The following is a 27,766-nucleotide window of genomic DNA, read 5'->3' as shown; positions in this document are numbered from 1 at the left end:
GGGAAGGTGATGGAAGATGATATGGTTTTTGATGTTCAGATCAATGTGTCTATTTCAAATTACAAATCATGTATTTTCTGTATTCAAAAAAATCCACAATGATCAAGTACAATGAGTCCATTTGAAGAGTAAACAAAACAATGCTATTTATTTGCCCAATTTTTATTCTCTCATAAATCATAATTTAAACTCCACACTGCTTTTCAATTAATTGAGCACAGGTTCCAAACAGTACAGCTGATTGGCAGTTAGTACACCTTTTTCCATAAGCTCCAATGTAACAGCAGTGACAAACAATGCTCCCTGATTGGAGTCAGAGACACATAGTGTATTTCTAGAACAGTTTCTCAAAAATGTACACAATTTTTTGTTGGAAAAATGCATAATGCTGACAATGTCTTAATTAATAAATTTTAAATGCCTTTGGAGGAAAGATCACAAATTTAAGTAGTGTTCAAAGAGCAAAACAAAAATTATGTAAACTTAGCATAGACTTGAAACTTAACTTCATGTTACACAATCCTTCCAAACGGCAGTTAAAATTATGCTGAATGAAACATTAGTAATGCTGATAATGCTGCATGATACATCTCTAGTTCTTAAGCATATTTGTTACATGAAGACTTAGCCTTGGAAAACTAGTGAGCTTTTTCCTTCTTTAGGGAAATAGATGAGTATGAAGTAGAGTTAGAAAAAAAGTTTAATGAACTGATAAATCAAAATCAAACACTTAAGTATCAACTTTTATACTAAATTAAAATCATGTATTAAATATAAAGCAAGTAGAAATGTGTAAGAAAAATGGGAAACAAACACTATTGCATATTTATAAAAAAGTATCAGAAGCCACACTGTCTTGCAAGAAATTATATTTAGAAGGCTAAAATCATTTTTATATATATCTCTCTCTCAAATAAATCTATGAATATAACAAGAGATAGGAACAGTATATAAATATGGTATCTTTTAATATTTACATGTATATGGAAACTAGCCAAAGTGGTGCTATAAGAAGGAAATGTCTGTTATAAAAGTGAGATTACAATTTTTGCATACATCCATCTGCATTACACTATTAGTTTTAAACTTGCATCTTCCATAAACTAATTATTAACTTAAAAATTATCATTGCATAGAATTACTTGAAAAATATTACCTAATTCTGCATTCCACCTCACAGTAAAAACTATCAGGATAATGATACAAAAATAGTCACTTGAAGAACAGTAGCCAGCTGTGCTGCCCTTCAAAGTTTAGTCTCTGACTTCTTGCTTTTAGGAACAAGGAAGACATTGCCATCTCTAGTTTGCTGCAGTGAATATTCACTAGGAGAGTAAGACTTTCCATCTTCATCACGTAGCATGCTGAAGACCTCAAGGTATAAGGTGGTTAGCTGCTTTTTCATTTGACGAAGGCTTTTGTCATGCTCTCCTTTTTCCTTAAGCAATTTCTCTTTCTCATCTTTTAGGTTACTCAAGTCTTGCTCCAGTTCCACTATATTTTCCAGTTTTCTTTTACGGCAATTTTGAGCAGCCACTTTGTTCTTGCCTCGCCTGCGTATATCTCGAATAAGCGCAAGCTGGGCTTCATTGAACTGCTCCTTAGACATCATTTCATTGAAGTCATCAACAGGGAGATTGATGATTTTTTCAACAGGAAAAGGGATCTGCAGAGCTTTTGCTCTTTGCTCATCTCTTGTGAGATGAGCTTCAAGGCGGCTTGAAGGTTTATCTTTTGTGAACGGAGCTTTGGGGTGGCCTGGACTGGCAGGGGGCTCCTTCTTTGGTGTATTTGTACACTGCAAACTAGGAGTTTGAGTGCTTGGCCCCACAGAGGAGAACACTTGATCCTGGAACTGCAAAGAGTACATGCTAGCATTGCTCTGCGGCACACTTCCAGAAGCACTATCCATGTCTTCCATTTCAGAATCGCTACAACCAAAAGTCTTATCCCCATAGGCAGATGATTCAACAGAGTGTTCAGGCGATGCTACATTAGAACTTGCATTCAATGAAATACCAGAGTCAGAATCATTGCATTCTGGTACAGTTCCTGAGTGGTTGCCATTAAAAGCTTTACACAGTGAGAAATCAGAAAGATCAATAGGTTCACTTAGAATTTCCACGAGTGATTGACTGATAGTGTTTGTCGTTGCTGTGTCACTGTTCACCTTTGTATCAATAAAGGTGGTGTAGAAATCCTCACAAAAATCAGAGTTTGAAGGGGATGTGTCATTTAAAGAGTTCACACTCAGCTGGCTGGTGTCTTCTGGTGGCAAAATGCTGGAAAAGGGGCCCTCAATACTATCCAGGAAATCTGGGCCGCAGTTAACATCTTTTCTCATGGTGGGTAATGAGCTGTAGTAATTATAGCTGTTGTGCATCTCTGTTGGCTTGGTTTCAGGGCTTGTGATTGTGCTTACCTCAGCCAGGTTATCATTTTCAATGTTAAGACACTACATGGGAAATGCAAGAGAGAAGTTGAGCAACACATTTCCAATTGATAAAACCTTTTTCTATAACCCACAAACATTAAATATTTTAGCAATCAACATGCACATAAAATGGGTATTACAACGTTGCTGTAACCTAGATGACTACAACACACTTTTACTACAGAGAGGCAATCTAGGAAGAAGACTAGATACCTAAGCAAGAGCATGAAGCGACTTGTTCTGGACAAAGCTGTTGATATTAAGAGAGCAGAGCCTCTCAAACTCGTAGCAAGATGCTGAAGAGACCCATTCCAATGCTATATGGAAGCTGCACGGAGCCCTCCTGTTATGGTAAACTGCTAGTGGGGATCCTGGAGCTGACATGTCTGAACTTCTCACAAGCGCCACTGCTAGGAATGGCATGAGTACAGTAAATGTAAAATTACTGAATGAGACTTAACGAGCATTACTAGCAAACACTTACTTTTAGCACTCTTAATTTCATGTTATGCGATAGATTTCTTTTCCTCAAAAACCAAGGTTCTTTTAGGATTTACTGAATGAAGCAGCTGTTCAATGCAGAGAAATGTAATTCTCAGTGAAGTGAAAAGAGTACCAACACGAAGCCTTGCAAACATTAACTCACCCCACATACTTTTAGTTAAGCTGGCTAACACCAGTGTGAGCATTGAAGACTATTACATTGGTGGGCTTTCATTGGCTACAAGACCAATGTTCTTTCCAACAGGGTGGCAGTTTCTTAACTGAAGCTGAAATAAGTGTGCCTGCTGTCCCCAAAGAATTAGGCAATTACCAAAATGATTCTGTTCCTCTTAAGAAGGGACCACACACTGATTATTTAACCAGAGATCGTTCAAGGCTTAAGCTAAGGTTTTGAATGTGAGCTCTTTTTTTTCTTCAAACGTATTCACAAAAGGCAATGCCCTCAATTTAATTATCTCACTTCTTTCAGAAGATTATTCAATTACTATTCAGAATTACTGCAACAGATAATTTTGGTTTGGTTTATTAATGTATTTTCAGTATCACTGCTGCCTCTTCACAGTCCATTGCCCTTGTTACTTATGTGGGGTTTTTACGCCTACCACAGCAGTAAAGATTGGGAAACTAGGAAAATTTTGAAAAATATAAAAAGACAAAGGGAAAATGTAGAGTGGCAGGAAAAAAAACAGTTCCTACAAATTTTTTTTTTTTTAAATATGATTCGGATTTACAGGCTTTCCACCGAGCATTCATCTCTTGTGTTAACAGCATGAAGTAGAGCAGCATCATGCTGAAGCATGATGATATTCTACAGCAATATATTTGAAAATAAATTTACTCAACTTTCTAGTCAAATCTAAGGAAAAAATATAAATAGAAACATAAGGATAGGAGAAAAAAAAGCCCTAGATGTCCTCTGTAATGCACAATTTAGAAATATAGCAAAGTGATTTTTTTGTTCCTTTGAAATATTCAGTTCATGTACATTACATAATTAGTTCTTACTGAACATATCTAAACAGTAGTTATATAACTATACCTGACTCTTCTATGTATCTAAATATATGTTCTATTATCATCTTTACAAAACCTTTTCCTTCAATAAAAGTTGAATGCAAAAGTAACCATAAATGATTCACACAATCAGACACTGCAAAAAAAAAAAAACCAAAACATTTACAATAATGCTTGTGGAAACAGTTTCTGTTGTAGATCCATAATTCAGAAGCGTCCATTTTAAGCAGCTGAAATTTCAGCCATGATCGTGGTGTAACAAGCTGCATACAGAGGCAAACAATGATTTGCTAAACATGGGGAAGTTCTGATTGGGAAGACAGATTGTGTTTTATTAAGGCCTTCTGATAAACAACTAATTTCCTTCCTCCTATGTGTTTTTCAATATATCGTTTTTAAAAAATTAAATCTTATATTGAGTTATAGAAATCCTACAGGTGTAGAATCCAACACGATAGTCATAATCACCATCTGTTAAGATTCTATTGTACTGCATTCTCTGAAATACCATACTCTTCCAAAATATTATGCTATTTTTTTCAGGTGCTTATCATACTAAACCTTTACCTGTAACTCTGGAAGGGACAATAATTCTTCCCAAACTTGCTCTATGTTCTGCATATTCTCTGCATCAGTAAGTGGAACTAGAACAGGTGATTCAGGTGGCTGAGTTTCATCAGAGGAAATGAAGACTGAGTGGCTATCGATCTGAGCAGGAACCAGTGACTGAAATGCAGCTGAAGAAGCCTGGAGCGTTTAAAACAAAACAAAAAAACCAAAACCCCACCACATTAAAAAACCCAAACAAAACAACAATAACAAAAAACCCCCACATAAAAAACCCCATTCAAAAAAAAAATTTTCCAAAGCAAAAATCTGAGGTTTGGTGTTCTACCATTTCTGCAGAATAAACAGACAGGTATGTCTTAACAAATGCATTTTTTGTAAACAAAGGGATAATAGAAAATTATTCCCATGAAAGGTGTCTTCATATTAAGGAAAGAAATAGAAAAAAAAAAATCTAGAAACTGGCTGGTGAAGACCTTATCCTTACACATCAAATAGTCTAGGTCAGCACATAGAAATAAAGCAACTCAAATGCACTAACTCCAGAGAGCTGCACTAAGCTCACTGTAACAAACTGACGAAGTCCGCTACCGTTATTTGCAGTAACTGGAATGGTTGCCATCAGCTGGCATTATACACTGAATCCTGGCTGCAGGATTCGGTAAGCAGAAGGAACCCAAGAGTACCACCCCACTGCCTCTGGACACAGCCCTAGTTCAAGCCTACTACACTGCTTTATTCCAGTTGGAGTCAGCTTGAGGACAAAACTCAAATCATATCACAAATCAATATTACGCTGAAGACAAATCTTAGTAAGAGAAGACATGAAACTGATCCCCTAGAAGACCACCTGTGAAACTGCTGTATTGAGCATTTTTACCTCATTGTCGTCTATAAATGGGAATGCTTCTGCCAAAAGCTGCATGCAGTCATCAAAGGACAAAGCCTCTGCTTCTGGTTTTGAAGTCTGTGTGGTCTAAATAGGAAAGTTATGAAAAAGTGTTACTGCATCTTTGAATAACTGAAGAATCTTCCATTACAGCAACAAATGCAAATTCATTTTAGGTAACCACTAACATGATATCTTCCCATGAATGGAAAAAGGTTTAAACTCACAAACACATATTAGAGTTTACCTGTGAAAAACCAATTGCTGGATCAGTATTTTCTGATTGAATGCGCTGAGCCGGCTGAACAGGAACAAATTCACCTGTCTCTTCATCTAACTCCAGCTGAGCCAGCAAGGCTTTCTCCTGCTCTTTTTGGAGCTGCTCTTGTCTTTCCTTTTCAAGTTTCTTCTGTTTCTCGAGTTCATACTCCTTCTGCCTTTGACTAAAATCAAAAACTTCACGCCTTGCCCCAAGGTCTATATCTTGCCTCCAAAGGATGTCAATCAAGTTCATGTCCTGTAATAGAAATGCTTTTTATAAGCAAGCGTCCTCCCCAGCAAAACTGCTTTAGAACAATAGCAAAGCTTTTAATTTCTGTATTAAACAGGTAGACTCATGTAACTGAGGCTTATTCTCTTAATCCTACAAAATTATCTAAATAAAATATGGCTCTATACGACCTTTCTGAAGTGTGTGAACTGATGGTTTGGTTGCTGTGGCCCGCACACAGGCTCATGGAAACTAAGCAATGCGTTACAATTGGTAAGGTAATACATGACCTCGCCAGAGGATAAATATATTCTTCTTTCCCAAGTTAGCTCATAGAAAACATGAAGCTATGGAATGAATTATGTCACATTAAGAAAGTAATTTTTAGCAGAAAAGAACAGAAATTGAAAAGTAACTTTTTTCAGATGATCTTATAAAACTGTAAAAGCTGACTAAAAACATGACGGGGGCTGTCTGAAGTAACTATAATAGCCACATTGCAAAATGTATTTTAAAATATTTATGTTCCATCCTGGAATTAAGTATTAATCTTAAAGATCAGCAGAACAGGGCTTCAGAGTGGGAGAATAACCTGGTTTCAAAGTCACCAAGTGACATAAGATCACTGTAGTACTAAACACAGTTATTAAGACTATTACTAAAAAATTGTAATTTAAAGCTTAGTCTAAGTTGATGTTCTAAATGCAGTTGGTTTGGAGCAGCTGAGTATAAACTAGAGGTCAATAGGTCCCAAATATTGTTAATCACTTGGCCTCTGGCTCATCACAGAGTCAATCATTATCAGACAGCTAACAATGACCTAAATTTCTTGGAAATCAGCTACCCCTTGCACCTGTAGTGTTCCAGAAGACAAATTCAACTCCGCTATTTAGGGAAAACCAACCAGTTAATATTACTTGATTTGGCTACAATTTATTTTAATTTATTGCATAAGGTGGTTTTTTGGGGGGGAAAGGGCTTAGTGGATTTTACTTTTCAAATAGTCAACATTTTTAAGGGCTGAATTTTTGAATATTTTCTCCTGTGAAGAAAACCTAACACTCAAAAATCACCAGTTTGGATGTCAGCTGATACAGTATTTTAATACTTGGTAGCCACATTTGTCAGATGGGCACATGTCAACAATTTCTAGCTGGTGCCTAGGAGTTTTGATTTTATGGCATGTTTCATTATTCTTAAAATTACCCTTTAGCAGCAGCACACAAAAATAATATTCAGTGTCGGGCATTCTCATCAGGCTAGCACACTACAAATAACTTACCAAACACTACGTTTCATTTAAACAGAACTTTACTGATTCAGTTAGCAGTTCTACAACCAAGATACATTTATTTTGCCATCATATCAAATTGAAACATTCCCTTATCTCTAAAGACTATTTTCAAATAGAGAAGCAAAGTGACCTGAACACCAAGTCATGTTGCCATTCAGAACGATCACTTCCATTCAACAGTTATGGCAAAAAGCTTTAGGGCCAGTCCACATTTGAACAAACCAATTCAGTATTCTCATTTCTTTGTTAAAAATTCTATACCCTTAGCACTCATATTTACACATGGCATGAACTACTTCTACCTGTTACTAAAAAAATTACTTTTCTCTAAAATCGGGCAGTTACATAAAATATCTGTGTGTAACACAATGCAGGCCAGGCATTCCTAAATCTAAGACATATTTAATATACCTTGCTGGGAGAGACCAAACTCAGCTTTAATGGCCAGCAATGAAGAAGCTGAAATAATTACAGTGTCTGCCCAAGACAACGTTTGGTCTCTCCAGATTGGCAGGGTAAAACGAACTAATTAAGTTCTGCAGTAATTGGAGATACTGCAATATGGTATAGCTTCATTAAGGGCCAGTAGTTTACCAGCTGCTCACTGTCTCCTTCTGCAGCAGATTCAAAACTGTTTCCTAGTCTCAGAGCATTTGCAATATGTTCTGGATAAAACTGCAGGATCTGGATTTTAGGGCTCACTTCTGAATTATTCATTTACAAGGCACCATTAAAAATGTGACTGAAAAGATTTTTTGTGTGTGTGTATAACGCACGAGGCTGTGAATTAAACAGAGCTGTTTTCCTCCCTGAGTTGCAACAGACTACAGCACAAAAATAGCAGAACTGGTGCTCAGTTTCGGTTTAAATAATGAATACCAAAAGTGATCAAAAAGAGAGGTACAGAAGGCATAACATTCTCCTTAAGAAGAAAACCCACGTAGCCTTAGTGCAAAAACTTAAGGCACAGTTATTAGATCTTTCAGCCATACTACTGGCTGTATTTATTATCAAAATAACTAGCTTTGGGTGCTGCTTCATTTGTGAGACTAGAGGCCTCCAAGACACCAGCTGGCCAAAAAAAAAAGGCTGTGGCTGTACACCACCACCTGTGTGTGCATGCAGCAATTGATTCAGCAAGCAGGATTATTTTTTGAATGAATATGCTTGCACAGTTTTCAGGATCTTGGGCTGTTGTTTTGAGAAATATGACAGCATTGATTGGTTCCCATCACCATTTTTCAAGGGCCCATATTTAGCCCAGTATCTTATCTCTTGGCAGAGGGCTGAGCTTTGCTAAACAGTGTTGTGCTCTGCCCTGGAGAGAGATGCTTGTCAGGAGCACCTTTTTTTATTTTGTTTAGCTGTTGTGTTTGTGGCATTTAAAACCAAAAAGGTGGGGTTTTTTTAATTATCACCATATAATTGGAAAAGAGCCCTCCCACTTCCAATTTGAAAAGTTCTATATAAATAGAGCAATATTAGCCTTAACTTCAAATGACAATTCAAGTAATTACTCTTCACATGAATGGGCTGCGTGGAGGAAGTGTTCTTCTGTTCAATATGCTAATAAGTAATATCATCAAACAGCACACTGATTTAAATTTTAACCAGCCATTTAACACTTATCTATAATTTCAGCCAATGCTTCTAGTAGTACTGCCCTTTTCAAGAAAAAAAAAAAAAAAAATTCTGGGCATTAGTCCAAAGCCTCAGGTCAAAGTTAATGGAGTCAATATTGACCAGTGATTCACTAAGGAGTGAATCATAGCCCCCAGCATGAGGTGATGGCAAAGAACTTAAAAAAAAAAAAAAAAAAAATAAAAAAAAATTAAAAATTGCAGTCTAAAGCAAATATTTTGCAATTTTGCTCCTCCCCATAGCCTTCCTCTTTAAATTATTTCTCTGTCTTGTTGAACACTATCACGCACATACACAGAGGTATCCACAGACACAGGCAGGCACTCTATTTTAGGTTATCACTGAAGCATTCTTCCTTTTCCACTGTGAAAGCATCAGAATAATAACTGTGTATTTGATGCCTGGAGTGTTTAATTAAAGCTATTAAAAGGTATTTTACTTCTTGCCTGTGCAACAGCTACCCTCTGACGTTTAGATGCCTCAACATGATGTGCTGGTCTCCGAAAGATTCATTTGGAGGGACGACCGAGCACAGATTTGCATCCGAACTGGAGCACACGCGCTGAGAGTCCTGTGAAAGATTCATCTGATCCAGGGCTGGCTGCTGCCCTTTGGAGCCACGCTAACCACTTCCCTTAATATCAGATGCATTTACTGTAAAGGCGCCAGCGGTCCCTCATGTGACGGAGTCCACAAGTGCCTGTTTGTTCTTTCCTCTGTTGTGCAATTTCTTGAATTGCATCAGAGGAACGATGGTTTTGGCAGAGCCAAGAGGCGGCGCAGGAAGAGCCAGGCCTCCCCTGCAGTAGGAAGGACCTGCGCCCGGGAGGGATTGCAGCTGCCATCCCCTGTCTAGAGATCAGCTCTTTCCACTGAACGCCAACGCCTATTTTGAGGGGAAATACATTATGGTATTTAATGTGTGTATTACCACTGTCCAACATTTCTAACTTCTGGGAAAGTAATATGGTTTTAATATTTTTCCCAAGCAGACAAACAGTGATTTGATTTTGTTTATAATATTTTGTTCACAATTTTGTAAACAGAGAAAGAACTTCTCTCAAGAGAGGACATGCTTTGCTTCCCCATGATCCATGTAAGCAGGAGATGCCTTGTACTCATGATTTGACTTTTTTGTTCATTTAGTGATATGCTCTTCCAACCACATTGATAGCTTAGTTTGGACATATAAAGGCACTTTTAATAAGATAAACATAAATGTTAAACAATTCACATTAAGCCACCATCTGGCCCCCAATGGAAATTTTCATGTTTTAGATTTACATATCAGCATTTGCCATCTGGGCAGAGTCTGTTATACATTTTATGAGAAAATCTCTGACTACATTGTAAAGTTTGACAATTAACTCTTATTGCTCCTAAACAAACATATTTGCAGTAGGGTAAACAAAGGAATGAGACCCTGTTTTCATGTTATTTTCATAGACTGACTTTTGTGCTTTAAACAAAATGCTAATCTTTCATTTCATCCCTGTTTGGTTTATCTGACTGGTTTTGGTATTGTTTGGAATATAAGCCATTTACACGCAGCATTGGTAAAGTGGAAACACCCAGTGGCCCAAGTGTCAGCAGAGAAACAATCCGCTATCTCAGACACGGCTTTCAACCCATTATTAGCTATCCCCTTAATACAGAACACATTGTGAGTTTTGCGCATTTACTTCTTAAAGTCATGCATTTTGCAACATAAATTGGGATAACACTAGCAGAATCTCTCACCAGACAAGGATTTGTTTTTCTTTCCCATGTTCCATTAGCACCTAACTCTGAGAGATTTCACATACCAGCATGAATGACGGAGCAACAGAAATCAACGTCTATTGCATCCAGCAGTGAACTTAGACCAGGACCCCACAAGAAGCAGGAAAACACTCCTATAGCTTATGCACAGAAAGAAAGATGGCAAAGGATCTCCCAATTCCTATTTGTTTTCCAGAAAGTGAAAGGAATGAACAAAAAGCACCTTACATTTTTGCTTTATTCAAAAAAAACACGTGGGAAGTGAGGATCAAGGACCTGAGATACTCAAAGGCAAGAATGAAAGGGAGGGGATCAAGTAATAAAGCAAGCGCAAGAGAAGGCGGTGGAAGCGTCTTACTACTTAAGAAAAGCACAGGCTGTGGAAGCAACAGCTGAATGTCTTGCCTTCATTATCCTCAGGAGGAACTGGTTTTGTTCAGGTAGGTTTTAAGAATGATATATAAATCATTTGATGGTTTAGATGATCTCTGAAATCACCATAACTAGTAGTTTCTTTTCTAAATCTTTTTCAAGGTAAGTTACTTATTCAATTACAACCCATAATTACAGAAAAGAATCCTGGACACAGAAGCCTCATGCTTCAGAGAAAGCACAGAAAGCAGATAAAGTTAGCCCAACACCATAACTAAAAACAATTGAGTTTTGAAAGCTGACCCATAATTTTCTATCGCTTACAACTGGATATTGAAGAACGAAAGTTAACTCAAGAATGTGGAAGAGACAGTGAGGACATGAAAAATTTAAAAGAGCAGCAGCCCTTATGAGAAGAATGGGGAAAAGGGAATGGCAGAAGCTATTTATGCTGGACGGCAGAAGGGTACAATAGCAATTTTAGATGTCTGGATTTAGGATTTGGAAATGTGACAGAGCAGACAACTGTCAAACAAAGCCACGTGACAGCAACTTATGATTTGTGAATGCACAAGGTCAAACTGCTGTCTGCCCTGTGGAGCTGCCTGCTGTCCCACATTCTTCACTAAGACCCTCCAGGCAATCTAGGAGGAAACAGGGTGCTTGGGTGGGTGTGAAGGGGTTTCTTTTTTTCTATCTTTCATACCTGCGCCACTTACTACTGGTGTGACTGGACTGACACTAAACAGCCTGCTTCTTGATGCCCATTTGCTCTTCCTGGCTCTAAAGTGTCTTTGGATGCCCGATATCTTGGTCAGCAAACTCTTTTTAAGACATGGCAGGCTAGCTTACCTGAAAATGGACTCTAAAAGGGTTGGAAAGCCATAGCTTTAAAGAACTGATGTTGTAAGAGAATTTCTACTCCATGTCTATATAAATAAGCCTGTTGAAAAATGTTGACCATGTGTCTTGGGACATTCTTCTGCCCCAACAGAGACATACGAGATAAGCTCAGTCCCCGAAATGTGTTTGTACGCAAATTTAATTTTCTTACTGAGGAAAGAAACCTCTAGAATGCTTTGCCAGGCCAGGAACAGAAGTTGTTTTGATATTTCATTAGCTAAAAGTGTTTAGCCTCTGTTTTCTCCTAACAAATATCTCATATTTTAGACTGTATGTCCCACTGTATTCCAGCAGGCTCTCCTAATAAATGCCAGATTGTCAGGATCTACTCTTATAAATTAGATTAGTTGAAAAACCCCTTGGCTGGATTGTCCAGCATTCTTAAAGTTTCACTACAAGCCTTGTCTGGGCATTATTTTGACAAAGACGGGGAGAGGCTCTGGCTGGCTGGAAGGACAATCTTCCCCTACAAGTGCAATTCTGGACACTATCCACCCACTCTCCCAACCCTCACTCCAGAAATAACTCCTCTGAGAGGTGGATGATTTATGTATTTCACCTGAAGTGTCATCTTCCAGGAATGGTATCAACAAAGGCTACGACTAAGATCTGTACAGCTCTTAACATGATGGTTTTCCCGTATGATACCCCTACGGCAAGCAAGCTTTCGAAACTGCTAGGGGGAACATATACCTCATATATTCTCCAGTAGTAGTGAAAAGACAGGTTTCTTTAAGCCTGAAGAATGTAAAATGAGCAAGACTGTAACTGCAATGAAGAATATCTGTTGTAGGCTGTTTATGGTCATGAATGTATTTCAATTCCAAAAGCTGCAAAATCCTAACGCTAACAGTGGAGCAAGACCACAGCAGGTAAAGAAAAATACCCTCATCAGAAAGACAGCAAAGGAACAGGAGGGACATAAAGAGCAGTTTACTTCTTAATTTGACAACAGTTTTCTCTTTTTCTGCAAAATCAATCAATCCCCACCTCCCTGCCACCCCTTAAAACACTGAACATGTGCGAGAGCCTCACAGCACTTGCTCCCTTCCAGCCTGGGGCACAGCAGCAGGATTGACATTCTCCTCTCTGGCTCATTAATCTCTGGGGTCAGAAATACATACATACATATATATATATATCTCTCTCTATATATATCTCCTTTTCCCACCACATTCAATGTGCCTTGAGGTGACCATTTCCGGTACAACAGATCAGGGGATTTTTGCTCAGTGCTGCAGATCTTTTTGCAGAAGATTGTTTTGTGCTCTATCTCAGACACTCCTGAAGTAGCTGTGTTTTTCTAAATTGGTTAATCAATATGTATTTTAGAAGGTAGCTTTAAAATAATAGAGTTTAATATAGAGTATGTGGTTTCCAGGGGCTGAATGGTCCCAAGACTGATCCTGCATCAACATCTTAAAAAAAAAAAAAAAAAAAATCAGGGAAAAAAGAGCCAAAACCCATCTCATTTGCATGGCTTACAGAAAGCAAAGTCTTAAACCTGACATTGGTGCTTATTTTTTGTACAATAACTGATTTTTCAAAAGTTGTTCTCTAGTATAAATGGCCAAATCTGTCATGCATTGTATCTGCTCCAAATTCCCCTATTTCTGCCTCAGCCTAAAGGAAGAGGCAGAGTGAGGACTAATGTTGTGAGCTGATGACGATGAACTTCTCGTGAATAAATTTAACTATGCCCATATTTACAAGCGCTACCCTGGCTGCTTAAGCAAAAGCCAAAAATGGTCATGGGTGTCATCCCGCTTCTTCAAACTTAGTCCTAAATCTCTTGACATCCCAGACTGCTTTCTGGAACATCGGTATCTAAAGCAACAAATCTTACATGTTTTCAGAGCTTTGCTGTTTCATTTAGATGGGTTCCATCCCTCCCTTTTCGGTCTTAATTATTATCGTGTTAATCTAAATGTCACTTTTCCACAGTGTATTTGGCTGGTATAAAAGTGTTGTGGTTCCTTCTACTCCCATTCTGAATCCCTCTTTCAGCTTAACAAAGCCATTTACTTCCTACTTCTTTACCCTATCTTGCATCAGCTGCATTACAAAATCATTAAGTCAATAAGCACACAAAGTTAATATGTGTTCAAGTTACAATCTATTACACAAGTTGTATAATGAAATTGGGAGGCTGGCAAAAATGTGGGATTGTTTTATAAAAGAGTGGGTTAGGCTGTCTATTTGGTTTTATATGCTTGATGCATCAACAAAACTCTGCTGTGTTGCCCCAGCAAGTAAACTGAGTGATTCTGTTGTGGCTGACTTTCTAGCTGTTGTCCAATCACCACATACTGTACCACGTAACTCCATTTTGAAAGGTATTCACATAGCAGCCATCTCAGACAGAAGTCTACTTCATTTCAGAAAAAGCTGATGTTAATAGCTTTATTTGTGTTTGGGTTTGTTTTCCTCCCAAGTCAAAACTGCATCCTAAAAAACCTGGCATTTATTGAATTGTCACGTATACAACAAAAAAATCCTTACCCTACAAGTAAACAAATAATATAACAAATATGCAGCATCTCAAAATACTGCTGATCTTTTAACCATAGGAACACAAAAGCCTTTGTGTCCCAATTCATTTTATACATTGAACCTACAGTACTTGGAAAACAATTACCTGTTAAATGATTATCTTCAAGCTATCCTGCTGTACCCAGCCAGGCATGTTCCTGTGTGTGGACATTGCCACAGGCTACTCATTAGTTTATCTACAAGAGGATTTGTTTATAATAATGGTTCAGTCATCTGGGAAACACGATCCAGTCAAATTATAGCACCCTCTTACGTCCAATAAAACAAATCAGGAAGGAAGGAAAAGATCAACATAGAAACAGAGAAAAGAACGTAACAAAACCACAAATAACATATTTATTAGGTTGTATTAACCTTGGGTTATAACCTATTAGCCACTATTTTGATTTCATCAGGATTACACACTTTTTGGAAAAGTGTGTTTCAAACCAAACATGAAAACAGTGTGTGTGTTTGTGAGTCAAAATATTCTCTGCGATTATTTAGAATCTTTCTTGTACCACACATTTTCACTGCACTGGGATCTTCCTGTAAAGCCCCCATTTTGCTGATGGCTGGGCAATTTATGGGGGCAGGCACCAGACAGGTCATTACAGCTGCACTACAGCCTGGATGTGGAAACAGCATGCTCTAGTATTGCAAGAAGCATGTCTCACCAAGTTTCACTTCACTGATCCCACAAGCAACTTTGTTGTTGTTGTTCGTGGGCCAAACTACAATTGCAAACAACAGGAATACCTGCGTGGCTTAGAAACCAATGAGGTTCACTAACTACTACCAGCACACATTCACCAGCCCTCCTTCAGTAACAGAGACATCTACTCCGTAAGGCTGCATCAAGGAAATTCTTCCACGCTTCCAAGCTGAGCTGACAAAGAAAGAGTAAGGATGCTTTCAACCTCAGAGAACATGCCACACAAACACCTCATCAGCCTAGAAGTACTATCTTAAGACTAAAAGCTTAAGAATATGGTTACATTGCAGGGAATGAATACAGCTTGCTCCAGAAGTGGTCAGCAGTGACATGTTCTGCATAAGTCAGCCCACATCTGGCAGAGCATGCAGGTGCCTACCTTCCACTGCAGTCTGTGGGGCACAAGTGTTAAATAACTTTGTGGATCAGAGTCTTGCAATTAATGTGCACTTTTCACACATATAATTTATAAAATTTATATAATTTATATAATGCTGTGAATTCAGTGTCAGTGCACAGTTTTGAATAAATAAGCAGGGTTGATTTTTTTTTTGTGTGTGTGTGTGTGTTCAACTTCAAATAGGCTTGGAAAGGTTATTTAGTTTCTACAAGGGGAAAGAAAAAAAAAAAACCCACAGAAAAAAGGCCCAAATTACATTTCTATGCAACTGCTCACCACTGGACAGTACAGGATGATAATAGATTTAAGGAAGAGAAGCCCAGCATGGCAGATTTTTGCTGTGGTGACACTATCTTTCCAAACAAGTAATTAATGGTTAAATGGTTTATTTGGCACCGAGCACAGCCTTCATTAGTGACATACTACAGAAAAGCTTCAGTAAATAACAATACCATTCAACTGTATGCTGATGACCAAAAATGCTCTCCCTAAATTTACATGAAACATCATAGAAATTGGTATTTAATTTGCATGAAAGGAGTTTGTATAGCTTTTCCCCTTCCTCCAGCCACACCAAGATACATGATGAGAATTGTTTTTCCACAGAATCAGGCAAGGACAGATTTTACTCATTTTCTTAAGCACTTGTAATTAACATATTTCTCAGAAAAAAGCAATCCTTTAAAAGCCATCAACCCCCACAAAGGTTTCAGGAAGCTCTTCCACTTGAATGTCCTGCAAAGTTAAACAACTAAACAAGAAAGTTCAAGAAGGGCCAACATGTCAGGTGTCCACATGCCAATTTATCATTTTTGTACACAATGACAGCTTTTGCTTAAAAAGGTAAACCCACTGAGGAACTGAACACCACTGTGTACAAAACTAAAGCTTTGTTTGTGTGGAGCAATCCAGCCCTCACTTTTTGAAGTCCTGCACAGGACTTAATTTATAAATTCTAAAAGCAAAAGGAGATAATTCATCTTTCAAGGCATGAACCAGAGTAGGTAAATGTTTTTATACCTCTTACCAAATTATATAAAAGCAGTAATTCTCAACATCCTCAAAAGATCAGCAAAACCCCCAAAACTCAACCATCAGTAATTGTGTCCTTCCATCCAAATCAAGAGCCTCTGCTGCCCACCACTGTCCTTGGGGCTTCCACTTCTGTCCTCTTTGAGTACACAGGAGGCTCACAGCCTGTACAGCTGATTATCATGGGGATGCCTCTTTCAGCCTTCTGATTAGATGGGCAGATGTACCTAAGAAATCAAGGTAGAGGCCAATTCCTGACATGTGTCCCCTCACGCACTCTACGATCACCTATGACAGCCAAAACAAGAATGTTTGCCACAAATAAACATGTCAATATACCTCTTCCATCCATAAGCAGCGAACATACTCTAGGCATGTTAATATGGTTAACAAACATTAAATGCTGCAGGGGCAGGGAGAGGCTATCCAGTTTGCAAGTATATTACAGGACAGTATATTTAGCAGACTGTTTCTAAAATGAGCATTTACAGCTGATTTTTCTAGCAGAAGACATTACAGAAGATTTGATTGCTTTCCACATGTAATTAGAATCAATTTGTTGAGCAAAAAGGTTAAGATGATCACTTGTAAAGTAAGAAATTACAGAATGCAAAGAAAATGTCAGGTTTGGATCTTAAACAGTTTTCTGCCTTTGGCCAAAACACTACTTTCTTATGCCTCAGTAAATACTTGAGAAAAAAAAAAATCAGATTATAGCAAATTATCAGTAAAAATTGCAAGATTCGAAAATTTCTCTATAGCACAGTTAATTTAGACAATGAGAGATAGAGATCTTGTTAGGGTAAATGACTACTCTCAGTCAGCTATGAACTGTTAATTTTCATTACTACTTGCATTTTCTAAGACTTTGTTCATGATCTCTGCCACATACACACACAATTTATCAAAAACTCTCATACCAAGCTTCATTTTGAATTTAAAATAATTCTGTGGCTCTGACCTTAGTTACAGAGTTTTTCAGAGCCATTTAAAGCACTCCATTAACAGTTTCATTATTTAAGTGGCTTCCATTCTTCATTTTACCAGCAAAAAGAAACTTTGAGAGATGAGAGATGTCTAGAGATGTTCACACTGGTTATCAGCTGAGCAAGGATTCCTGAGAGTGGTAGGTGCACACTAGATTCCTGAACTGGCAGATAATAAAAGGATCACAAATCAAGCTGGAAAACATTCCATGGAACTACAACATTCCACCGAGTCACAAAAATTATACTGGTTGAAGAACCGACCTGATAATATTCTAGTTCAAATACTACAACCAAATTAGAAAGCACAGTATCAGAAGTCACTGTGCTGTAGTTCTCTCTGTTACAGCATACACAGGTATGAGACACCTAAACGTAACGTGCATTTCCATAGCCAAAGAATTCAATTTGAATAATTTGGAAGACCAGCTGTCAGAAGTTATGACTTAATTTCAAATACAAGTTCTGTTTTTTCATATTACACTATTTTAACAGTACCATTTTTGTTACTGAAGTACTTCCATTTTCATCCTTGGGTATCTTAAATCCTACTTGTTTCAAAAGTTTACTCAGGTTTGTTTATTTTACAAATATCAGTGGGACAGTCTTCCTGAAATTCCTCAGCTGCCACAGGTCTGTTCAAGACCCATCTACAGTAGAAAGAAGTGCAAATATAATTCAGTGTTATAAAACAGAAAATATGTCTGTGCATCTCATGTCAAATAACACAGAAGACTGCTCCGGGGTCTACGGTACACTTGTTCCAAGGACACTTAATGACTATATTATCTGCACCGGTGCACTTGTATCAGCCACTACTTCTGCGATACTGGTGAAGACAAGTGTTAGTGTAACAAGCCAGGGTGGAATACTCCCATTGGCACGTCTCAGATGACCTCTACTGCTAAAGTCTCCATGTTCTCCTTCCAGCCATGAAGCTTCTGAAAAATCTGTTACCCATCTGAGCTGAGCTGCACCAACCTTCAGAGCCACCCGCCCACCCCTGCCACCCTCTTTTACCCATTGTTTTATTACCCAGTTGATTGCGGAACATGTTATCTGGTCACATAACTGCAGCAATCTAACTGGAAATACCCTGTTTTAAGACAAAATTCAGCCTTCTTACCCAACAGCACATAACTCAAGCAAACAGTTCCTGAAGACAGAAGGAAGAAATGACCAAGTATCCAGGCCCAGGCAGCACAAGACACAAATGCCAGCTGCAGAGCAGACAGAAAGACTGGCCCTCTCACATGGGAGCAGGCAGCATTCAGCATGGCAGACCTGCATTGACTGCATGATGCCTGGGAATCCCGAATGGTGATATTCCAACAGCCCAAGCAGCACAGGAATTGCTCCACTTGAATTACAGCAATAAGTAGGGAGGTACTAATTTTACCACAAGGGTTCAAGCCAACAAAATCCCCCAGGATCGTTCTAATGTAGCTCTTTATGGCTAAACGGCAGTGATGATCTGAGCAGGAAGCAAATGAGAGTCACAGCAGCTTTGCACATAACTCGGCTGTAGAGAAGTCACAGCTTCAATATTTAGTGGGCATTAATTTCAAACACAGCAAATAGGCACACCCTTAATCATAAAACAAACCTCTTCTTAAAGGCAGGCTATCAACCAAGCTCCTTCTGAGTCAATTTCTCAAGTATGCAAACTTTGTTTTGCAAGCAGTTTCCAAGAGTGGATTTTTTTATACTTACAAGAAACACCATGTAAAACCAATACAGCAAACAGCAATAAAACTTTGAAACTGCAAGACAGAGGTGGGGACAAGGAGGGAAAAGTTGATATCTTTATGTTTCATAGTCATACAGAAGATACTTCCTTAAAAGGTTTGAAAGAGATGGTTTCAAACTGGTCTTACATAACTTGTTGCTGCAACATCAAACTTAAAGGAACTTTCTTCTCCTTTCTCTTCTCTTTTTTAATTGCATTGCTCATAATACTACTGCAGAAGTTGGTCTAAAAGTCTTAAGACTCTGCAAGACAAGTACAAGGTTGGGTGGTCTCAACTCCCTCAGTACTGCAATATCATCAACAACAAAGACATACTTCTTGAAATGGTTTAGCTTACCTATAAAGATAGGAAACATTAACAGTCATTTACAGCATCTTCAAAATAACTTAGCTGAAAATAAACACTATTTTCTATTCCTTCTTCCCAGTATAAAAACTGCAGCTAATTGGGCCAAAATCAGAAATCTAAACCGACATAATGAAAAGCTTCAACCAAATCTGTAGTATATAAACTGCATCCACATAAGTATTATTTCTAAGCTACACGCATTCTACTATGGCCTTGCCAATTAGTACTTGTGCTAGGGATTATTAATATACCATCAAGCAGCAGTTATGCTCTGCTGGTAAAACAACGCTAACTTAGAGTTATTAATATTCTTATTAACTGCTATTACCTTTCCAACACCTCCATAATCAACATATCAAAACACTTAAATTAATTCTTTTAAAGTGAATATTAAAGTAGAAATTAAGGGCCAAAACACAAAGCCCATTTATCAACACATAACATTCAAAAATGTGTCAGGTAAAGAAAACTGAGCAAATATTTCACCAAGAATTCAAAATGGCTGAAGACAGAAAACAGATGCTTCAGAAGATGAAGACAAATCCTATTCTCCAAAGCAGTCAAATAATTAGACATTTTTATCCTTACTTGATGTTGTTACTGCTTGGTTATCCAAATTAATATTTAATCTAAATGTATGGTGCCAAATTAATATTTAATTTAAATGTATGGTTCTGAGAGACTTTGCTTCTATTTGAAACAGGCACTGTTGGACTATGTATGTCAAGGTAAGACTGAACTAATATTAAGACAAGATACTCTGCTGGGGAATGTATTTTTTTATTTCCTTATTTTAAAGGTGGTAAAGAAAAATTAAGAAATATATATCTAAAAATCACTGAAACAAAGAAATCCTGAGACAGAGCTGTCCCTGTGCTTGCTTCGGTACTGCGCTGCACAGAGTAGTAATACTAATACTGTTCTTATACTTTAGAAAAACTTAAGCACTATACGATCAATTAATTGGCAGTAGCAAGAAGTTAATATGTGACTGTCACTAGCTTTGCTTTTCTTGTACGGAAAGCAGTTACTGGGTAGGAAAGATAAAGTACATAATGCCTATCTTTACTTGAAATGCATTTCCGGTATCTGTTTCAGGTAAGCCTTCCATGGTTTAAAGGAGTTTTTATACACCACAGATAGCATTGCTGGCTTCATTTCTTACTGGTTGGTTTAATTGTTTATCTTAATATAACAAATATGCCATAAAAGTATTACTGTTGAGCAATCCTGAGCAGGATTTCAGTTCACTGTATATCAGTCATCTTTGGATAACACAAATTCAAAGTCATAACTTCCAACTTCTCCTACCTGACTTTTCATTGGTCTACGTAAAAAGACTTGCATACGTAGCAGATGAAGTGTTTCCAAAACCAGATAAACTAGGTTATTACCGAAAAAGAACTAATCTGGCCAACACATTGTATTCTTTTCCTTTCACCTAAAGCTGTATTCTGTGGCACAAAGTCCAACTTTGGTATAATGCACTGTATCAGAAAACTGGACAGACTTCAAACCCTTTCAAGTTCTCTAGGAATGTGCTATATTAAAATAATAGGTTACTTAGGGTTGGAATGAGATGGAGGCCAAAACAAACTTTAACTGGGTGATTAACCTGGAGACTTTGGAGGACTTTTTGCTGGCTGCAACTCAAGCACAGCAGCAGGGGATTAATATTTAATTCATGCCAACAGGTTACTGCCTGGACTTGTACTGCACTAGCCTCAGCCAACACAATCATTGCAAATACATCACACTTGCACAAATTGGCCTAATTCTAGTGAATGGTTTAGTCATTTTAAAGCTTACCTTTATAATTTCAAAGGGGGGGGGGGAAAGGAAAGAAGTTCCAAATACAAAAATCAAACAAATTCCTTCTTTCCAATGAAGCAAACATCTGGCGTTACAGGCATGGGCACACTTGGCACCATTTACTGTCATCATCTGAACTTTCTATATTTTCTCCTTCTCCCCTAAACTCACCCTTCTCTGGGCCTGCAATTGACTCTTTTTCACTATCCTTTAAAAGTCTAATGCATTCCAAAAATTTTCATTTACAAACTCTGACAACTTTTGCTGTTTGAGGGTTTGTTAGTTCTATTGAAGGACCAAATATAACACAATTTTACAACCATATAGGAAAAATCATAGTAAACAATAGTATGAATTGATTTTACTGAGAACGTAAATGAACAAATATTCACTTAGCTCCTGCCACTTCTAGTGTTCCTCAACATCATCTCACAAAGCCCAGCATATTCCACAAAGGTATCTGAGTTTTCTTTAACGAAATAAGTACGTTCAATATGCTATTGCTACATTCATTTCAGTCAGGATCACAAAAGTAGCAATACCTATCAAACAGGTATTTTTCTGCTTTGCAAATTTAAGATATAGAACTTGAGGAAAAAACCAACCAAAAGAAATCAAAAGGGTATTCAGGTGCAACAATAGATACAATAATCTGACACATTTTTAACAGTATCCTTGTCCTTCAGGATTACATACAACCTGCTGCATTCTTATTCAGGATAAGTATTATACCGTCTCTATTTTTTCAACTGAAAAAAAAAGAAAAAGAAAAACGTAAGGGACACAGATCCAGAATTTATTCTTGCCCACAAAAGTTAGTGGGAAGTGTACACAAACCTTCCTAACCACCCACACAGTCCTATAAAAATGTCTTAAGTGCTTTAAAGCACACAAGATCATCCAGCTGCCCTCTGCTTATACTGAATGTTGTTTTTTGTTCTGGATTCGTCTCTTTTAAACATTTCCCAGCAACCTTTCAAAGTCAAACTCTTCTCCAACTTTGAGTGCTAACCACAAACTTCTTCAAGTCAGATTTTCAAAGACAATTAACTTCTTGCACTTCCATCAACTTCCAATAGAATAGTAAATTTTTAGTATATTTTAAAGACAAACTACAGAACAGTGTTCATGTGATGGATATTTACTACAGTAACAATAATATCTAATTAGCTGTTCTTCCAAAGGGATTGACGTGGTCAGCTCCTATTAGTCCACATTCATTTCAGTCAAACATACTACCTTGCATTACATCGACCACTGGCTTAACTGAAAGATATTCTTTTGTGAGTTTTGAAAGAAAGAAAGCACTATCAGTGCAGCTTGGTATCAAGGTGAGCACAGAAGAACTGAGAGGGTAAAAAAAAAAAAATGCATTTTTACTTAAGATAGAGCTTGTGATACTCCTTCATCTACTTCCTCCAAACTTGTCCATAATTTTAGTAGGTAACGTTATATTCAGAAATGCGGATGTTTTGTTATATTGAAATTTACCTACATACATAGATAGATAAACAGATATTTCTACAGATATCTTGATCAGATATTCCTATTCAACAGGGTTATTAAACCTCATTATCAAGAAACAAAACAAAACAAAACCCACCCCAACGAACCCAAAATACAAAGACTTGTTGCCAGGCCTGAGCAGTGCACTTGTTTGTCTTTGCCTGCGGAATCTACCTCATGTGGAAATGATAGGCCATTAGGGAATAAAAAATAAACCCATTCACTTGACAATTTAATGCAGCATGTCATAAAAAAAAGTATGTGTAATTCCTTGCTAACACCCTTTTGGCTGAAGAGATCACACTAATTAGCTGGAGACTCTTCAGTAGAGTTCTCTAGGTAGAAAAAACCCTGAGAGATACACTTACACAGGCACTCACTTATTTGCCTACTTGGTTTTGTTACAGTTGGTGTCACTTCAGCCTAAGCGCAACCCACAGCTTCATTCTTTGTGTTGGAAAGTGAATTCTTTTTGCTCTCTTCTTGTTGTGAGGCTCAAAATTTAGTAACTGATGAGCTTGTTACGCTGTTTTACAAGGTTACAAGCAACCGTTTCAGTAACAAATAGATTTACTGAACAGAACAGCTACTATGAGAATATCATGCTTTTGCAACTGTGATTTGAAACATCTTGACACTTGTTCCATTGCATTCTTTTTTCTTAGATGTTTTGATGTCTGTGTTGTTAGTGTGTAATAGGCAACAGCCCTCTGCATACAGAGGTGCATTCTGTTTCCAGGCAGAGGTACAACAAAGGCATACTTTTTTCAAGAATATTGCAGGCAATAGCACTTCTAACTCCCACAGAAGTACATAGCAGAAAGCGGTGATTTTACATTCTGGTTAAGGGGCTAGATCAATCCCAGCCCTTCACAACCACCTTTACTGCTATGACAATTGCTACGCTACCAGGCACATAAAAGACTAAGAGCTTGTACTGTATTTGCACAAGTGCACACCCTTCCCATCTGCTGGCTTACAAAATCTGAGGGGCTAAATGAAGACTGTGTTCCCCTTCTCTCATCTTGAGCTAAGGTTTTATGGGAAAGGGTATTTGAATTTTCCATTCAATAAATATAGTTAAAACTACATGTCAAAGACAGTAATCATTTACTATCTAAAAAATGCAGTGCCTTTTCAGGCTAGGTCTGCAAGAGTAGAAACCAGCAGCTGTTGAGCTCAGATAGGAAAACTGCAACAGGTGGCTTGATAGAAAGGGTTTGACAAAGCAGGCAAACAAGTAACAGAAGCTAGGTTTGCTGGCAAAGCAGTCACAGTGGATTGGGCAAGAAGGTACAAAAGCAGGTACACAGGAATCAGTCTGTCAAGATTCTCTCAGAAATGAGAGCAAAAATGCCATAGCTAGACGCTATAGGCAAAATGAAATTCATGGGGTGTTTATGTAGCACAGGCCAAAAGCCTGATTTTTCTTGCAGTATTTTCCAAGAAACCGAGGAGGCATGGTGGAGGTCATGGCTGCGCTACCCAGGACTAGAAAAACAGGTAGGCCAGGCAGAGCTTTGAGGGGCCTAAGACAGAAAAGCAACAGCATTCAATGAACAGAATAAGGTATATCCAACACTGCTAAAGAGATGTTACCCGTAGGGTGTAGCCACTTATATATCCTAAAGGATGGACAAGACAATGTTAAGAGAAACTCTGTTGTGTAGCATATACTGTACTGACATGCACTGAAAGAGCCTCAGAACTCTTGAGTCTTAAATTCTTAGTATTAAAAGAATTAAAACAGCTCCAGATTAGGTTTCAAGTATTACTTCTTTAAACTTAATACCTAGTTGATAAGGGTACACTTCCCATTTAAAAGCCCAAGAACAACACGTAACAATTACATAAATTTGAAGTGGAGTTCAGTTATGTTTTCCGTTATTCACCCCACTCTCGGGCAACTAGTTTGCAACACAAAAGTACGGAGCTTCCCCGGGCTTTTAGCGAAGAGGTTCTGCCGCACAAAACGCAAATACATCCAAATACCCCTAAGCCTCCGGAAGACTTGCCTTGGAGGAGACCGCCAAGACCTCATCTCCTCCTGTGTCCAAGCCCCAGAGAAGCGCGCTGGCTCAGACCCCTCGGGAGGCGTTTCCAGCAGGCGGGGGGCGCAAGGGGAGCGCCCCGGTCGCAGCCCCTCACCGGCGGCCCAGGCCGAGGCCAGGGTCAGCCCGCTTCAGGCTCCTCAGGCCGCGTGGTGAGAGGCTGCACGAAACCCGGAGCCGCCCCAGGGGAGTGCGTGATTGTGCAACAGCTCCTGCCGGCCCGGCTCGGGCCGCAGGCTTAGCGGGGACAGGGTCCCGGCGGGCCAACCGCGACGGGCAGCCGCGCTGCAACAGAAGGAAACCTGCGGTAACTCACCCGAGAAAGGAGCAAGAGGCCCACGGGCACGCCGGGGGCAGCGACGCGAGGCTGCGCCCGGCGCGGGCAGCCCCTCCGGCGGCGGGCGCCTCCCCAGCCGCTCCCTCAGGGGCAGGGGCCGGCCCCGGCCCTCTCGACCCTCCCCGGCTCCTCCGAGCTCCCGGCCCCGCCCGAGGCTGCCCGCACCGGGCAGCTGCCGCAGAGGCGGCTCCTGCAGGCCCTGACTGACCTTTCCGCGACCGCCGCGGGCGGGGAGGGAGGGGAGACCGCACCAAACCCGGCCCGGCCCGGCCCGGCCCCCCCCAACCCCTGCAGAGCGGGGCGGGGGGGGAGGGGCGCGAAGAGGGAGCCTCCGCGGCTCCGCCCCACCCCGCCCCGCCCCCGCCGTGACTCAGCGCGTTCGCAGGGGCGGGGGCGGCGCCACGTGCTCCGCCGGCCTCGTGACCGCCCGCCCCGCCCCTCGTCCAGACATCCGACCGGGCCGGGCCGGGCCGGGCGCCGCGGGGGGAGGCGGCGGGTGGCCGCCGCCCCTGCCCGCCGGCCGCGCTCTCACCTGGGCGGCGGGGGGCAGCTCGATCTCCATCGCGCGGGGCCGAGGGGCGCGGGGAGGCCGGTACGACGCGGTGGTGGCTGGCCCGGCACCGGCCTGCCCGCTCGCTCCGGCGCTGTTTTGGGACGGAGGCGGCCCGGGCCAGGCCGGGCCAGCGGCCGCCCCCGCGCTCCGCCCCGCCGCCGCCCAGCCACTCAGCGGCTGCGGGAGCCCGCGGAGGCGGCTCCTTTCCCGGCAGCGGCGGCGGCCGTGCCGGGAACCTCGCCCGCCCCCGGCGGTTTCGCGGCCCCGCCGCCCGAGGCCCTCTGCTGCGGCGCCTCCCGCCCCGCGGGGCCGGCCCCCCGCCTTGCCCCCGGTAACGGCCAGCGGCACCTTGGTCCGGCCGCAGCGGGCAGGCGTTGGTGTTGCCGGCGCGACCCCCCGGAACCGGGGGCGGCTCGGTGTGTTCTTTCTCGTGCCTTGGCGCAGCTGCCCATCTGCGTATGTATCGGCCTGTTTCGCATCCGCAGCGCCCTTGTCATCTCTGTGTAGCCGGCGGGTTCCGCACTGGTGCGGGAAAGATGGAAGCGACGGCAAAAACCCGGCGGACAGCGCGGGTGGGCAGCCCGGGGCGGGGTGTGATACGGGGGAGCAGAGCGGCGGAGGGGCACGGTAGCAGCCCCGCCGAGCGCCCTGCGTACCGACTGCCCTCTGCCAAGCAGAGGAACGCCAAACGAGTGACCGGGCTTGCAAACCAGCCAAAACAGAGCGAAGGAGGTGTGGGCTTCGATACGCACGAGCTGTTTGGAATGTATGCCTTCAGACGAGGTCCCGCACAGAGCAGTAATGTCACGGGTCCTGATAACGTTTTGCCAACCTTTTGACTTGTCCAGCTCTTTAATATGCATCCAACAACAGACCGTATTCCTCAGGCGTTACAAAAGCACGTGCCATGGCACGCCCAAAAGTAGGAGTGGGTGGGCCACAGGCCTGGATCCCTACCTCTCTGTTCTAGTTACCAAATTACTGGAGCGTCTTACCCTAAATCACTTGTCACTATCTGGTAAATGACATTAGTCAGAAAGCGAGCTGAATTCCACTTGGAAATACAAGTAGCAGTCAAATAGTTAAACCATGCCGTGCGCTAAATAACAGCCTTGAAAAGGGTATGGCCACTGCCATTATATACCTTTCAAATCATCCTTTGGTGACTCCCGGAGCCCATTTTTGAGGCTACTTTCAGTGCTCTGATATAACCAAATAGCGTGGAATTAGGACACTCTTCTTAGCCATAATAGAAGATCTAACTGTTCCTCTGCAGGTGCTTCTGCGGCTTGCAGCTGGAGTGCTCCTGTGGTCTCTCTCAGACTGGTGCACTATGCCTGCTTTGGGTTTTCACAGCCCTTAAGCTGTGCTAGTGCAACCTGCCGATGTAAAACAGGGCTAGTGTGAAGATCTCATTTTCACAGTTGCCCTTCAAGGTACAAGAGTATGACTTTATAAATTAAAAAATAGCTTGAGTGTATAAATTGGATAAATCTGTAATAAAAATATTCTTTGCACCATCCCGTTGCAGGTGGGTGTCTACCCAAAGATAGATACTGCTTGCTGTAATTATGTGAAATTGATACATCCCTCTGAAGGAAGAACAACTTGTAATCTAAGTAGATTTATTATATGCATGTTTGATAACTGTACTAGATATAGTGGGAGCACTTGTCTTACAATGAAAGTTTAGTTAAAAAAGACATCCATAGAGCCACTAAATATATTATGGAGGTCTAAGCAGAACATGTGCTGCATCACTGAATGAACTGGGTATATTGAAGGAGCTCTCACAAAGCTAGGGCTTCGATTCTGTGGAGGGAGAATGCATGGTGACAATAAATCATTTGCAATGGAGAACCAGCAGCAAAATT

General features: G+C 40.4%; 2 protein-coding genes across 5 annotated transcripts in view; one reads left to right on the top strand and one right to left on the bottom strand.

Annotated features, from left to right (window-relative positions):
• HNRNPA3 (heterogeneous nuclear ribonucleoprotein A3) overlaps positions 1-10,322 on the top strand; it is a 31,374-nt gene extending 21,052 nt beyond the window's left edge. Inside the window, exon 14 of the mRNA XM_052793661.1 lies at positions 9,291-10,322. The gene's annotated coding sequence lies outside the window, so the exon portion shown is untranslated. The remainder of the gene's footprint in view (positions 1-9,290) is intronic.
• On the bottom strand, positions 147-26,022 carry NFE2L2 (NFE2 like bZIP transcription factor 2). 4 transcript variants are annotated; one of them, XM_052793649.1, is made up of 5 exons: positions 25,872-26,022; positions 5,656-5,925; positions 5,400-5,495; positions 4,520-4,699; positions 147-2,455 (listed from the first exon to the last, which is right to left on the bottom strand). In XM_052793649.1, exons 1-5 carry the CDS (start codon positions 25,899-25,901, stop codon positions 1,247-1,249), a joined length of 1,785 nt encoding a protein of 594 aa, XP_052649609.1. In that variant the 5' UTR covers positions 25,902-26,022; the 3' UTR covers positions 147-1,246. The 4 variants fall into 4 exon arrangements, with proteins under 4 accessions (XP_052649609.1, XP_052649610.1, XP_052649611.1 ...); XM_052793650.1 differs by lacking the exon at positions 25,872-26,022 and adding an exon at positions 25,319-25,468; XM_052793651.1 differs by lacking the exon at positions 25,872-26,022 and adding an exon at positions 24,967-25,127.
• Between the last annotated feature and the right edge of the window lie 1,744 nt (positions 26,023-27,766).

Source organism: Harpia harpyja, chromosome 7, assembly GCF_026419915.1.
Source record: "Harpia harpyja isolate bHarHar1 chromosome 7, bHarHar1 primary haplotype, whole genome shotgun sequence".
Taxonomy (NCBI): domain Eukaryota; kingdom Metazoa; phylum Chordata; class Aves; order Accipitriformes; family Accipitridae; genus Harpia; species Harpia harpyja.
The sequence above is the reverse complement of the archived record's forward strand: the minus strand, read 5'-3'. Positions and strand labels throughout refer to the sequence as shown.

Excerpts from the sequence above, each read along its gene's own strand:
- NFE2L2 (XM_052793649.1), bottom strand. The coding sequence starts at position 25,901 with ATGGAGATCGAGCTGCCCCCCGCCGCCCAG. Across the intron at positions 5,496-5,655 it reads CAGCAATTGGTTTTTCACAG|ACCACACAGACTTCAAAACC; the intron begins GTAAACTCTAAT and ends TTTCCTATTTAG. Across the intron at positions 2,456-4,519 it reads TGTCCCTTCCAGAGTTACAG|TGTCTTAACATTGAAAATGA; the intron begins GTAAAGGTTTAG and ends TTTCCCATGTAG.